The 16454-nt window shown below is 40.8% G+C and overlaps 1 protein-coding gene across 1 annotated transcript in view; it reads right to left on the bottom strand.

The window, feature by feature from the left end:
• The window catches only part of CLVS2 (clavesin 2), a 64133-nt gene extending 51521 nt beyond the window's left edge, over positions 1-12612 (bottom strand). The window contains exons 1-2 of the mRNA XM_079939707.1: positions 12141-12612; positions 335-509 (exon numbers count right to left, since the gene is read on the bottom strand). Coding sequence (XP_079795833.1) covers positions 335-509; positions 12141-12529 — 564 coding nt within the window. The 5' untranslated portion in view covers positions 12530-12612. The remainder of the gene's footprint in view (positions 1-334; positions 510-12140) is intronic.
• Between the last annotated feature and the right edge of the window lie 3842 nt (positions 12613-16454).

Genomic DNA, 16454 nt, shown 5'->3' with positions numbered 1-16454 from the left:
AAAGGAAAGAAAAACAAACAAACAAAAGCCTAGATAGCTAATAAGTAAAATACAGATGTTGCTTGTTCTGATTATCAAGCTAAAAATCCCAGATCATCACTGGCACTTATAGACATAGTGAGGGCTTAGTGCCAAGTGTCACAAGCTTCCGTTCATTAAAAGGCCCACATCTTCTAGCTTTTCTTCTATGATCCTTTGTCCAGTTAGTGTTTGTGCTTGAAAACTAGTTTTTTAAATGTGCTTTTATTATTCCTTAAGTAAGATCTTCTGTTGTTCTACCACAGATAAGCCAAACATGGGAGACTGAGAAACTGGGTAATTTGTAAATCATTACCTGAAGGCCTTCGATAGCCAAGCGCAGCATGCTTGGTGTAAGTTTAGAGGCTTGCTTGAAGGTGAAGTTACTCCAGTCTATGATCAAAACAAATCCATTCACTTGAAGCTCGGGATCTTCAATCATGGCTTCTAAAGAAAGTAAGATGGCACGCAAAATATCCACCAGTGTGTACCTATCGGCAACAGAAAAGGGCTGCATTAAATCTGACAACCACTTGTGTAGAAGCTATAGAAAGTTGTGAAGCATACTAAAAATTCCCTCTTAAACTACATCAGGAATCTTAAGGAAATGATTTTGTTTAAAAATCCTCTTTTAAGATGAAGTTTACTTTATTCGCTATACTCAGGGGACATACTAGAATTTAACATGTATTCTACCAAAACAAATTCCAATGCTTTTGAAAATACTACAATTTGTTTCCTTTTCCTTTCCTTCTAGGCCTTGCTATGAGTTTATAATATCTCATTTCAACAACCCTAAAAACTAGGCATGGTACTTTTAAATAGCTCAAGAATGCTCTCAGCAGTACTGACATTTCATATCTTCACATGTAGAAAATTTGAGAATGAGATTTGAAGGAGTTTCATCAATAAACAACACTATACGTAAACAGTTATGATTGAAAGTGTCAACAGATTTTAATTGTACTGAGTTTATATCATAAAGGTAAAAGAAAAGAAAAGACAAAAAGGAAAGGTGGGATGGACAGAAAGAAAGGGAGATCAATGAAAATAAAAGGGAAAATGTACCTGTCTGTTATTACACAGGCCATCCAAATTTAGGGGTCAAGACTTTATCTTTTTCTACCTTGCAACTTAGCACAGTGCCTGGCACACTGTAAAAACTCCATAAATGCTCTTTACTTTCTTCTAAAATGGAACTAGACTAGAGTGCAAAGACACTAATTGTGCATTAAGACACTGCCTCAACGAAGGCAGCGGAAGTAAGAAGAAAAGAAGCCAAATTTGAGAACTATTTTAGAGGTAAACTTTTTAAAATTTAATAATTAAACGTGAGGGCTAAGATTGAGGGAAGAGTATAAGATGACACACAGATTCTAGCTTCAGTCTGATTAGATGGTAAAAATCTTTCATCAAAATCAATAGTGCAAAAAGAGGATACAGTTGAGGATGGCTGGAAATGTGGAATTTGGAATAGTATCCGTTGTACTTGAGAAACATGTAGTATACCCAGAAAGATATATCAAGTAAACATCTGAAAAAGTAAATTCCAAACTCAGGAGAGAGCTCAAGATTGAAAATTCCAGAATCAAAAGCACACCATTCCTACGTTCAAGGAAGTGGATGAGGTAATGCAATCTGAGCTGAGAAGAAAATGAGATAATTACTCTAAGAGGGAATCCCAGCATTTCAAGAGGGATTAGTAAATTTATGGAAGATGTTAACAATTTTCCGTTTTTAGCAGCCTGCATTTCAAGTTTACTTTTCTGCTCAGACATTCAGGTGGAGGTATCTGGGAAAAGCGAGAGAAAGAAATCCTGACCTCAGGGGAGAGGTGGTGTGGGGAGGGGGGTGGATTAGGAGTGGAAATCATTGGGATTCAGTGGAAGCAATGGGCTCACCAGGAAGATGCATGAGACAGTGAGCACATGTGAGGGAGTAGTTCTATTTTGACTTCTAAAAACATTTGGAGGCGAATGGAGAAAGTGTAGTAGTTCAGAAAGGAAGGAATAATTAACAGTGAAACCTCAGGCAATTTCTCACTTTCTCTGGGCCTCATTTCCTCATCTGTAAAATCAGTAGCTTGGAATAGAATCTCTTTAGGGTCCCAGCATTAATTAAGCAAAGGGTGTGGTGTCAGAAGACTTCAAGACGGAATCTCTTCCTGTCCCTCATTAGCTGTGTGGCCCTGGACATGTCAATGATTTATCATTCTGAGGTTTAGTTCCCTTAAATGAGAGTATCTATGATTATCTCACTGCAGCTCACTGGCAGTGGCAAGGTGGGAGGAGGGGGTATGGGAAGGGAAGTCAAAGACATGATTCAGGTGAAACCATTTGCACAATGCTAGGTATGTATCATGTGTTCAGTAAATGTTGGTTGGAATACACACATAGCACCCTTTTTACTGTAATGGTAACCACAGACATAGGCAGGGTATGATCAGAACTAAAGAATATTTGCTTGTAAATTTTACTTAAAAATTAACAATAATCTTTACATAGCTTATTACTACTGTGAAAGGCAAGGATCAAGAGATTATTTTTAAATCTCTGGAAAGTATACAGGGTATTTATAGGCCTAAGGCTATGGCATCCCAAAATACTACATAAGCACATGAGATAAATTTTTTTGTAGAGCTCTGTTAGCTGTCTTTAAATCTGTGAAATATGAATGACTGAATACCTTTATCTGTCACTTCATGGCTGGCTCATCTCCTTTTTAAACATAATGGCCTAACACAGTATTGTGACCAGAAGCCTATAAGCCTACACAGACTGGAAAGTTGGAGCAGGAAGGCTTTAGTTCTGGTTAAAATTTAGAGCTACCCCCTCTAAAAAAGTATTCACTTTAATTTCTGAAGTTCATAATAATATCACAGTTAAGAAAATTAAAAATTAGAACAATCCAGTTTAGAACTTCCCCCCATTATGATCATTCTTACATTTCCTATAAGAATGACAAATAGCATTAATACCAAACAGCCTTAAGTAAAAGTGGAATCTGAAATCGGCTTTGGAAGAATGATGCACTGTATGTATGAAGAATAAACCATGGCACCAGCAGGGCTGAAAACAAGAGGCAATTTGTTTTAAGTAACACATTTTAAGTTTGGCTTTTCCAAAACTGTGTCAAATCAAGAGAGAAACTTATATACATATCATTATTCCAAAGGAAAGAAAATAAGGCAAATCCCAGGATCATCAATAGAGAAAAGCAGGTTTGCAAAGTTTTCAAGAGTAAATCTAACAATGTTTTTTTTAATTTAATACTTTCTTCCAAAAAGAGAATTAAGTGATTTTTATATAAATTATACTAATGTATAAGTTTAATAAAAGAAACATAAAAACATCCTAGCTAACTGAATTCAAAGGGCAGGTCAAAACCACTCTTGAGGGCTTCCCTGGTGGCGCAGTGGTTGGCATTCCACCTGCCGGTGTGGAGGACACGGGTTCGAGCCCTGGTCTGGGAGGATTACACGTGCCGTGGAGCGGCTGAGCCCGTGCGCCGCAAGTACTGAGCCTGCACTCTAGAGCCCACAAGCCACAACTGCTGAAGCCCGCGTACCTGGAGCCTGTGCTCTGCAGCGGAGAAGTCACCGCATAAAGAAACCCGCGCACTGCAGCGAAAAGTGGCCCCCCGCTCGCCGCGGCTAGAGAAAGCCCGCATGCAGCAGCGAAGACCCAACTCAGCCAAAAATAAATAAATTTTTTTTTTTTTTTAAAAAGGGCTTCCCTGGTGGCTCAGTGGTTGAGAGTCCACCTGCCGATGCAGGGGACACGGGTTTGTGCCCCGGTCCGGGAAGATCCCACATGCCGCGGAGCGGCTGGGCCCGTGAGCCACGGACGCTGAGCCTGTGCGTCCGGAGCCTGTTGCTCTGCAACGGAAGAGGCCACAACAGCGAGAGGCCTGCGTACCACAAAAAACAAAAAAACCCACTCTTGACACTCCAATCCTCTGTTGTCAAACATGTCACATTACTACCATTAGCAGCTCAGCAGGTTATTCGTAAGCAGAACATTATTACATGAGACCTTGCCAAAGTCTGCAAAATATCTTCCAAAGAAATGGAGCATTTTATGAATTTTCTGTCTTCAGGAATCCTACTTTCATTATTCTCTTTGAAACTATTTCCGAACTGTTGTATTTTACAAATTAGACGTCACTACAATAAGTATTTCACAAGCTCACCCCAATTATAGTAACTCTACCATTGCTATTCTTCCCTTCTATGTTGAAAGAAAGCCATAAACAATAAACTAGCCCATTAATGGAGCTCTTGGCTCCTGACTGTGCTTCCCAAAGCAGCATTAGGTAAAGCCTGAACCTGAAATCAACTTGGAGAGGATGAAATAATGACACCAGTACACCTGGGACTAGTAGACCACTGCTCTTGAAGGAAGTCAAAGCTGCTATAATATGTAAAAAAAAAAAAAAAAAAAAAAATTCTCCTATTTCGTACCAGTGTGATCAAGAGCAGGGAAGCTTCTTCTCCTGCTCTGGCCTTACAAGGATTTGGGGAGCTACCTAGCCTATGCTTCTCTCCTGGGGCTCACAACGTCTTATCCCCTACTAGAGCTTACAATCAGTGCAAAGAGCGACTTAAATCACAAACAGGCCATTTCCTTCCTACTCTCCAGCCCTTTCTTTCAGCCTGACAAGGAAAAACTGGCATCTTGGCATCACACTGAGCAGCACAAGAGCAAGCAGCTTCCCCTCTGTCACTAAATCAATCAGCCATTATTAAATTCTTCATTAAGGCTGCCCCCAACCCTCAGTTTTCATTATGCCACATTTTCTAATGTCTGAAGCACTTTGTGTTAGAAAGGTGCCAGGGGAAGAGACAAAGGAGAAGAATTACTTTTATTAATGCCTCAGAGTATCATTAGTGCTAAAGTCAATGAATTCACCAAGGTATTTTATATTACTGAGTGGTAATAATAATATCTCTATCTGTGTAATCGTTTAAGATTTCCAAAGCAATTTCAAACGCATTATCTTAATCTCAAAATAAGCCCAAAGTCTCTGTGCCTGACTTAGTTCCTATTATTTTGGAGATGAGGACACAGATGAGATCTCAGAGAATTTAGACAGTTTGTCCAAAATCACTATGGGAGTAAAACTGGAAGCCTAGATGAGAAGCTGGGTCTTTCTGACACCCCAGTGCTCTCCACTCCTTATGGTGCCTAGACCTAGAACCGAGTTTGATGAATAGCTGTTCTGCTTTCTCATGTCTCAGTGGCATACTGTGTGTCAGAAGATGGATCAGAAAGTCGATACCAACATGGCGCCAGGCCAGTTATCAGGTTAGCTCCAACCTGGTCCCAGCAAGGGGCTTTGGTGGAAGAAAAGTAACAAGACATTTGTAAAAGTCAGGATGGGAACAGGCTAAGTCTACAAACCTTGGAGGAAATGTGAAATCCAAAATAATTAAGTGTCTGGTTTGTATCACTAGGCACAGATTAGTTGTCTCAGCCTTGCTTTAATTTTACTGCTGTGGAAATGTACATGAGTAAGGACAAAAGAATCCTTGTAAATGAAACATCTAGAGGAAAAATGTAATTCTTTGGGGAAAAAAAAGGTTAAAAAGTGTGCACGGGCTGCCGCCAAAATAAAATGAAATGAAATAAAACAAAGTTGTGCTGGAAAAATACATTGAAAAGGCTACTCTTCCTCAGAGCAGAATAAGTGTCTGCTTAGCTGCTTAATACAGTCTTTGCCTTCAGAATATTTATTCTACCAACTTAAATTTCTGTGCCTAATGGTCTACATTCTGATGTTTAATCAAGATTTTCTAAAACATAGATGAATCTTTTAATTATCAGAGCTTGCTTTTTTTATAATTATATTTAATTGTCTTTTCCCAGATTTATGTTGGTTAACTACCTGTACACACAAAACAAGTTTGACCAATTCACTTACTAGCTGTGAGGTTATGGGTGGAATAATTGCTCTGTGCCTCAGTTTCCGCATCTGCAAAATGTGGATATTAACAGAAGCTACCTCGTATGTATGTGATAAAGATTTAATAAATTAATGTTTATAAAGTGCTTAGAATAGTGCCTGACACATAGCATATGCTATAAAAGTGTTTCAACATGAATGAATGAATTAAATAATTAATTAAAATGAAAAAATAAAAGGTTGATTACATTACCCGAGCAGGTGATTTTCTTTCTATACAACACTGAGCAGCCTGCTGCCCCTGCCCTGAACTTCCAGCACTGACAAGCAATACCCTCATTTAGCACTTAATGACCTCTCTGGAGTTATTTAGCTTTTTGTGTTTTTTCTTCCCGGAGAGGTTGTATGTTCCTTGATGGTACAAATAATGTGTCATGTGTCTTTTTTGCACCTAGCACCTATTAAATGTCCACGTATGTAGCAAATGCTGGAAAAAAGTATACTTTTTAAAACATTGATTTGAATCAAGTACTATTCTATTCACTCATTTTACTCGATGTTGTAAGGACCCAACCAACATACGGGGACATCTTTTCCCTCATGTCAATAGTGCCACTTACTATGTTAATGAAATGTATGTACCTGCATTCAATGATGTAAAAGAATTCAATCTTTTTCCCAGAATGGAGGAAATATAGTAATTTACTAAGGATAATTTAATAATTTATTAATTGTTGGCTCATGTTTTAAAATATCTTTACACATTTTTTGAGACATCCTTTCAGAGCACTTTAGTAACATCAAATCTGTTGCTTCTTTTCAACTTTGTTTAAAGTTGCATATTTGAAACATGAAAATAGCCTGGTTTGGGCCAGACCCAATCAACATCCTGCTGAAGTTTGGAACTCTTGGTCATTGCTGTTATTTCAGGATTATTTCACTAATTACTGCATAATTACCCTAATTTTTAGAGACTGTCCTATTTTTTTAAAGAGATTTGTCCCAATATTTAGCTAACATTTCTCAGGACAATTTTTTTTCTCTCCCATTTTCCATGGTACGAACCAAGGGCATATTTTGAAGTAAGCTGCAGTTCCCAGAGTATTTGTTTAAAGAGCAGCCCGATAAGGAAGCAATACAGAAGCCCTGCTGGGACAGAAACCCCATGGAACCCACACCTGCATTCCTAGTATTGACCTAATCTCAAAATCAGCCGTAATACGGCATAGCAGTGCCTCTAGGCTTTCGAAGGTAAGGATTCCTGACCCTGCCAGGATATATGACACCAAGAAACAAAAAGTTGAGAAATATTTAAATATTTTAATAAACAGAGCCAAGAAGACTTGAAAAATCAGTCCAAAAAAATTAAGCCTCTTTTTTGGCTTGTTTTTTGCTTTTAAAATTATCAAGTAAGAGTGTTTCTCCCTAATTAACTAGTTAATTGCCCTTGTCTGTTTTAATCTATTTCTAATCATTTTATTTTATTTTGTATTTTATGTTATTTTATTTTAGTGCACTTCCACAGAAGAGTAAAGCTTTGTGGCTGAGAATAAAGCAAATATGTATAGTCTATGGCTATCATTTAAAACTTTTAAGCTACCATCATCATAACCTTCTTTCATTTGAAGACTGGCTACATTATTTTAATAAATGAGAGCATAGTCATAATTAAAACTGAAGCTTCAAATAGCTGGCCATTTGTATAATATTTTCCTTTGTATGAAAAAGCCACACAATAGGAACGAACAAACTGACAACAGTACATGTTTTAGGCAAATTCCAGGATAAGTTAGAGGATCCTAGCATTGTCTCACCAATCAGTCTTTGAGCTCTTTCAGAGTTTCAGTACTATAAGTGATAATCAATGTCCATTATGACAAGCCAAACATGGTACAAGACGGTCAGTGCTTTCTGAATTGCCACTATATTAGAATCATTTTAACTTGGCTGTATTTAATTGTTTTCTAATGGATGTTAATCAGATTCCAGATAAATTGTTTGTTTACAATTGGTTGTTTGTGGTACTAAGTAGAGAGAAGTCATTTATAAGTCTAAGAAGGTAAAATATTACTTGCAGGCTAACTGACAAATTACAGGCCACATATCAGAATACATGTCATCATTATGTTTCAGGTAACACAGTTTACTCATGAATATTCCCAATAATTACATGCCAGTGAATTTCGACTTCTCAGATACCTGCTCTCACGCCCTAGGGTCTAGACCACAATCTACTTTCGTTCCAAACTTCCTTTTCTTAAGGTAGTATAATCTATTCTAGCTTCTCGGTACATTATCATCACACTCTGTTGATGAAATCAGGTGGACAATTTGAAGGTATCTGCTGAGTCCTAAGCAGGGCACTGTCACTCAGGAAAGCAAGATAGCATGTAATATATGGAGGACTACTGCATCACAGTGCTGCAGGGTAACAATCCGTTTGTTTTTAATTTTGTGGAATTTACTTTTGTTTTCAGAAATTATGTTAGACGATTTGAAAAAAAAAAAAAAAGATAAAATTGTGTGAATCTTTGCCAAGGATAGCCTGCTCAATAAACGTAACAAATCATCTGAAACCTGTTCTGTTTTTTTATAAAAGAACCACAGACCACACTGAAAGTCATTTTGACATTTCAGTATTTCAAATATTTTTTTAGCTGTATTACAAGGTGGGTACACTGTAAATATTATACCTCAGTCTCCTGAAGATTCCATATTTCTTGTAAAGCTTTGGAAACGGTCCAGTTACTTGCAATAACCTGAAACTGACCTGCACTATACTGCAATAGGAAGAGACACTATTTTATTTATAGTCACCATCTCACACACATTTACTGTTTCCAGTCTCCTGAGAAGCACAGAAAACTGTCCTAAAAATTCAATATAGGAGAAAATATATATAGATAACTTCCTGCTTAGAATTCTTTTTTTAAAAAAATGCATAACTCAATTCAACTCAACAAACATTTACTGAACATTAACGCTAGTTCAGGTGCTGTTATAATAACATGAGGCTTAGTATTTTTTTGTTATACAAAACTCTTTACAAAGTTTTTCAAAATTCACAAAAAATCTTGATATTCCCTTTGGGAAGTTGGAAATAACCTGTTATCCAAATAAAGGGGGACATTTTCTTCTACCTCATTTCTGGAATTTCCCTGTGCAATCCTGGACAATTCCCACCTATTCTTTCTTTAAAATAATGTTATGTGTCTCTTTTTTTTTTTTTTTTTGCGGTACGCGGGCCTCTCACCGTTGTGGCCTCTCGCGTTGCGGAGCACAGGCTCCGGACACGCAGGCTCAGTAGCCATGGCTCACGGGCCCAGCCGCTCCGCGGCAGGTGGGATCTTCCCGGACCGGGGCACAAACCCGTGTCCCCTGCATCGGCAGGCGGACTCTCAACCACTGCGCCACCAGGGAAGCCCTATTTTGTCTCTTTTAATAGTGTTTTTTTGTTTTTTTTTTTTAGTTGTTGAAAGCCAGGTAATTCACTGAACAGCTCTAGAAGGTGGTTAGAATTATGTTCAGATGTGCAGTCTTCTGCAGGGACCCAGGTTGTTTGGACCGGTGGGATCAGAGCAGGAAGGTGAGAACACCTCACTCACAGAACAGGGGAGGGATGAGGAGTAAAAGAATTTGGCACATGGCATATCCAGCTAACAGAGCAATCGTAAGGTAAACACCTAGGGAAGGTGGCAGAGACTTCTGTAGGAGTCAAGTCAGATAAGCCTTGAAAATGTACGGTGGAGGAAGGAAGGGGATTCAGGCCAAAGGCAGGAAAAGAGCTGGTGACACTCTGGGCACTGTCAGAAAGGCAGTTGTCCTGCTGGTTTCAGAACAGGGCAGAGACAGTTCTTAGGCACATCTCCCAAGGATAAAGGTTTACAGAGGATGCCAAGAGGGGGGACCTGCTTATCCACTAGTCCTTGTATATGTGCATGTAGACATGGGATGGGGGGTGCAGGCAGGGAAAAGGAGGGAGGGACTTTTTAAAAAATATATAGGAGGAGGAAACTCAACTGAATTTTAGATAAGCTCCAAATAAATTGTATACCTTTTGATCTTGAAGTACTAAAACTTCTTGATCATACCTGTTCATTTCCAACCACAGAAATTGAATTCACAATTATTAGTCTATAGGCCCTGTAAGGTATTTTTACAGGACATGGTTTTTCATTTTTAATGTCACATGTACAAAGTTTTAATATTTAAGATTTTGTGTAGATTTAAAGAAAAAGTTCTACATATCAATTAATAAGTCCCCTCCCATTGTAGATTTCCAGGGAGATATATTTTGATTACTAGTAACTTAGCCTTTACATGAAAACATGAGATAGACAACTAAAACACAGTTTCTTTAGTAAGTCCAAAATAATCACCTTTCCACATACATGAGAACTACAAGAGGCTTTCATCTTAATTAGGTTTATAAATCAATGTCAATATTAGCTCACTTATACAAATAAATGAAAATAGGTTTGATGTATGTTCCTGTCTCCCTAAGGGCAACCTGCTTCCCTAATGATATCTTTAACAGACTTTGAGACATATTTAAATATACAATTTCCATAGCGCTCATTTCATGGCAACTCAATAAACTAAGTTCCAGTCTAACTCATGAAATACTAGGTTCTTTCTTGAATAAAATTTTTCTGCTTTGATATACACAATAATTGGTTTGCATAACCCTACAATGTACTTCTTAGATGAAATAAAAACTTTTAAAAGAGAAATTGTGGTCAAAGGATGCCATTTCATGAGCCTTTAAACTTTGCTACCTGATAAAGAGTACAGTAAAATCTCTATAATTAACCAAAATAAGAGACAGAAAGAGAGCTCCATTCCCCTCAATGGCTAACTCTATGAGTTTCTTAGCTTTATGATTCTTCAGGTAGTAGTTTATCTTTATATTTACCTAAAAAATAATTGTAGTTCTCAACGTAGAATTACAGGAAAAAGGAGACCAACTGAAGGGTTAAACGCCTGTTAAAAATATTAATTTGCATTCTAAAATCCCAAGACTCTGAGAAGCCTATCTGGAGACCTATAAGATCCATAAGATTTCTCAGTAACTGTAAAAGTCTTTTAAAGTTGCTCCAGAGATGGTTTAAACTAACCAGATGCATCAAAAATCACCATTCACCGCACTAAAAATACAGCGATGTTTTAACAACAAGCTTCTTATGATTCATAATTCTGGTGACGCTTTTAAGTTCCATGACATTTATTTAACTTCAAACTTAATTGAAACTACCTTACACAAAGGTCTTTTATAATTTCTTATATCTTTCAATCTGAGAAAATAATTCCTCCAACTGAGGAAGTAGAAGAGTCATTGTCTGTTTTTTTCTATTGTAATGTAGATGAAGTAAGAATATTAGTTCTCCTCCATTAAAAAGCCAGAGAGCTCAAAAAGTCTGCCAACTGACAGATCTGAACATTTTTCACTTCCTTCCAAATGACGAAAAATCACATCAGACAGGAAACACATTCTTTAGATTAGTGACAGGTGTAGAACAAGCACACAAGTCAGCCTTTATTTTCAGGGTCGGCGGCATGCTCAGCAACAGAGGGGACAACTCTTCCTTTTTATTGAAGTGACACACATCATATTATTCCTTCATCTACACATCACCAAGCAGAAAAGTTTCCAAGCAATAAAACTACTTGATCTTGGTTGAATGCCAGGGTAGTCTTAAAAAAATAAAACCGCAGTACTAAAGAGAGAGAGGAGGGGGAAGTGGTGGAGCACGATGATGGTGATGAATCCAGTTTAAGAATTTCTTCAGGAAAAAAAAAAAAAAGAATTTCTTTAGGAGGAAGGAGGGAAAGTTGTCTCCATTCTCATACTCATTTCTCCACAGAACAGTAAACTTATTTAGGAGTTGAAAAAATTAGCAGCTTTATTTAGAAGCTGAATGATTGAGATTATACAGCACAATAATATGGTTCAGGAAGCACCTAACGCTGCAGTAGAAAACGGGTGCTCGTGAAGTAAGAGTTTCAAAGGTAAAGATAAAAGTCCCACCACCTCCCCAGGGTGCCCACCAAAAACGCATTTCTTCGTTCCAGTTTCTCTTCCCACCCACCCCACCCACCCACCCCGAGCCAAATAAACAGTAACGTCAAAGCTGTAAAACTATGACACTACTCAAGATAAATTCTGGAAAATGGGAGAGTAAAAGAAGCCCTAGTACAAGTTCGGATTTAGGACTTACCTGCTCTGATCCCAGTTGGCAGCGAAAAGGACTAGAATCTTCCTGCCATAGTGGTCCAGATTGGCTAGGCCCCCAGGGAAGCCATCCTTCAGTGCCTGCTTGATGCCCGGATCAGTGGCCTTGAAGCTTTTGAACATGTCCAGGTTCTGCTGCCGGTACTCAAAGTACTGGGCCAGGAGGCGGAAAGCCTCGAAGTGATGAAACTTCCTGGCCCGTAAGAAGCGTAAGATGAAGGCATCATCTGTGCGGAGAAAGCCAATGTCCGGCCTGGTGATGACCATATCCCTCACCTCCTGGATGTCCTGGTGCAGTGTGTCTGGGTTCTCATTGAGCTCCAGGCGGGCTTTCTCCAGGGTCTCAGGAGAGAGACCAGCCTGTAAATGAGTCATTGTTCTGCTTGTTCCTGAGCCCTGCCTTTCTCTTGCTGGCTGTCCCACTGCACCACTGGCCCTGGTCACTACCACACACCGGCCTCCAGACCTCGCTGCTGCCTGCTTCCTCTTCTTTACAGGAAACGATTTGTCTTGGTGTCCAGTCAAGTACCCTGTTGCTCCTGCTTCCCCACACCTTTTCTATGGAGGATATAAACTTCTTTGCCCACCCCCTAAAAACAATGTCCCACTTTAGTTCCCTTGTCCCTTTCCTTTAAAGAGATGTGGACCTCTGGCGGCCCAGCGCTCCTCTTCTTGTCCTTTCTCTCTCCTAACAAAACACGCCTAACTGCACCCCGCACAGGTGGTGCTGATCTTGGTGCTGTCCTCTTCTCTTCCGAGATGTAACAGAAACAGCCCCCATGCACATCTCAGCCCCAGCACTGTGATGCTTCTGCGGTCCCTACTGAAGGATGCTCCTGCCAGGGATAACGATGGAAATTCTGATTAATAATAAGGCGGCTCTTCAGCTCGGAGCTCAGGGCGGGGGAGAGAGCGTCTTTGCCAGAAGGGAAAAGAGAGAAAGAGAAAGGGGGGGAAGGAGCTTATTTCTCCTTCTACTTATTCAAAGATGCTATTTCTAAGACATTTGTGGGATTCCATTTAAAATGACTGTGATCCAGTTAGGCGGAGGCTCTGCAGATAGCGCACCTTCCCTCCTCCCCTCCTGGATGCACCGTGATCTCATAAGGCACCAGAAGGGGTTTTGGTGGCGTTGGCACCAGCGTGGGCTCCCCCCTCAACCCCACCCCCAACTTCTGTCTTCCTCTAGCCCTTTATTTCAACGGACTTGCTGCGGAGAGGTTGGGGGGAGGGATCTCGCCGGGAAGGTACATTGCAAAGGCAGGGTTGGGGGAGGAGAGGGTGGGAAAAAGGAGTGGAGGATAAAACCTTTTCTATAATACCCCAAAGCGAGAGAGAAGAAAGAGCAGCCGGCTCCTACCAGCAAACCCGGAGGCGGGGACGCTAAGCAAGGCGGCCCTCCCTGGCATCCATCGGCCGCGGCTTCGGAGGCGGCGGCGGCGATAGCAGCATCAGCCCCTCTCGGTGGGTTGGAGCGAGCAGAGAAGAGGGACGGCAGCTGGGACCCGGGCAGAAGACGCTCTGGGGAGCAGCCCTGACCACATCGTCCGCGAGCAGCCCGCTTCCTCTCCCCGCAGGAGGGGTGGGGGGAGCAGAGCTAGGGCCACCGTTGCCCCAGGTTCTCGCCCGGCCCTGCCATTCTCGCCTTCGGGAGAGGAGAAGGAAGGGAGCGAGAATCGAACGCCTGGATGGAGAAGGCCACGCGGGTAGCCGCCGCCTTTGTGCGCCCGGAGCCGCCGGGACCGTGGGCGCGGCGGGGCGGCGGCTGCGGGGCGCGGGCCTCACCCTGGGCGCTGCCCAGCGGCCGCAGTCGGGCGCGCCCCTCCGGGCTGCTGCTGCGGCGGCGGCGGCGGCGGCTGCGGCTGCCGCTGCTCAAAGAGGACGCGGCTCAGCCTAACTCCTCTCTAATTATCCCCGCACAGATCTCGCTGCGACGTAAGCACTCACTCAGCTCGCGCACGCCCTCGGCTGCTCTCTCCCTGACTCGTTTGGGTAGGATCGCAGTTTCCGTGGCATTCAGATATCCCGAGCCCCAAGTTGAGCCGGCTCCTGGTCCCCACTGCCGGGATGGCCGCTCGGGCGGACATGGCCTGGCCGGGCGGAGCAGCGACGCCTTGCAGCCTCCCCACGCCCCGCTCTCACCCTTTGTGTGCGAGACCCCGGCGCTGCCCGGCGGCGAGGAGCTGTAGCAGATGGTAATTCACAGTGACATACATTTTCTAGTTCCGGTAGGAGGTAATTTTTTGATGTGGAAGGAGTACGGAAACATTGTGTCCTTTCCACATTTTGTTGTTGACAGAAAGGTTGCATTTGGTAAAGAAGACCAGAGTGGTTGCAAAGCATTGTGTTGATGATTCAGTGCCCGGAGGAACTTATATGGATAGAATTTCGACCATAAGCTCTGGCTGCTAAATTCCTGTTGAAGAGGATGGAAATGAGCACCGGGTGGGGTGGGGGCGTGGGTGGGACCAGTTCTCAGAGGAAGGAAAAACAGGCGCTCCTTGACTTCCTTCTCATCTCATAATAAAACACACATTTCTGGAGATGCATATGATGGTTCCCTCCGTTTTATACATCTGTACACAAGAATCATGATAAATGAGCAGAAGTCTTTGAGCTTGAGATGACTGTCTACGGGTTTGAGAAAAAGCAATGTTTTCTATTTTCAAAGGACAGCATGTTACTGAGCAAGCATGTCACCAAGAGCAACTTTTGGCTTACAGACTGTCGAATGGGGTCCTGAGTTCAGGTTAACTCAATGCAACAACAGATATTTACTGAGCTCCACTGTGTGTGAGCCATTGTCCTAGATTCTATGGATAGGTGGTCTTGAAGATAAGAAAACATTGTCATATTTGATGACTATTAGTACCTTCAGATTACAGGCACACACTTTTAGTTATTGTTCTTAAGATGATGGTGTTGACAAAGAGAAAGAAGAGGGACGGCAGACCTATACCACTTTATTAATTAAAGTAGTGCAAAGTAATGTAGGAACCAGAATAAGAAAATAAATTATACACACACACGAAGTCATTATCCTCAGGGAATTTACATTTTAAATGGGGGAGGTGGAAAACAAACCAGATGTATGTGTATTACATATATATGCACTATATGTATTCAAGGTCCTTCTAGGACTTCATGTGATTATGACTCTCAAAAGCATTCTGAATGCAATATGAACTGTTAAAAATTTTTGGTTCCCATTTCAAAAAAAAAAAAATGGAAAAATTCAGTTTAGACCAGTATTCAGTATTCAGTTTCTAACTGAAGAAAATGTCTTATATCAACTGTATAAACAGGTTTTAGCCATCACCAATATGGAGAGACAGTTCTCCCGGGGTCTTGTGTTTCTGCATGTCTTATGAGCAAGGCACTAGCTATCCTTTTTTCGAGACTATCCTTTCAAGGCTGTATGCATAGTGAACAGCCTTGGAAGAGCCTTGGCAGCTGGAGATAGTACCTCCATCTGAACGAAGGGTAGGTTTGCTTAGAGCTTTAGAAGATAGTATCTCTCTCTCTCTTTCCTGAGCAAAGGACAAGCAGGCTTATTTGGTTTCCTTCAACTCAGAGCTACTCTCCTGTAACGCCACCCACGGTGTATGCAAATATAACCTGACTTCTCTTAGGCCTGTGGGAATTGGGGCTCAGGAAACCAGCCCCAAATAAGCTGATGCTCAGAGTGCTTTTCTGCATCTGACTCTTTCATCTCTAACTCAGGAGTTGTGCATCCATGGAACTGTGGCCAGCTAACTTGTTAGCTTACAAATAGGGTTAAATCTCAAATCCTTCAAGGTGCTTAAAATGCAATTGCTTCATTTTGTTCTCTGAGATGGAAATACTAGACTATATCTTTAGAAAGGAGTTTATAAAATAAAATTAAACTTGTTGGTCATTGGTATGGTGTGACCTATATTTAGTGATGATATTTTCATTATATATCAATAATAGAATTGCCTCAAATAAGGTTCATTTTAACATATCAGTATATGATCTAAATAGCTTCTGCTATGCAGTAGCATCATTGGAGTTGGTCAGTTATATTTACAAACTATTCAGTCCTGCAATGATCCTACTTTTATTCTGTCTCCCTTGTACATTTGAAATCAAATTAAATATGTAAAGCCGTCTAAGAATTAAACAAGGTGTTTATCCAGATGACACCAGAGCATTTGATTCTCATTCAATATTAACTCACTTTGCCAAATTAATACAAAGTAATGTAGAAACTAGAATATGAAAATAAGTTAGTTAAACAAAAAGATTAATTAAATTGTAATCAGAAAATAATTAAATC

Source organism: Stenella coeruleoalba (genome assembly GCF_951394435.1).
Source record: "Stenella coeruleoalba genome assembly, chromosome: 12".
NCBI lineage: Eukaryota > Metazoa > Chordata > Mammalia > Artiodactyla > Delphinidae > Stenella > Stenella coeruleoalba.
The sequence above is the reverse complement of the archived record's forward strand: the minus strand, read 5'-3'. Positions and strand labels throughout refer to the sequence as shown.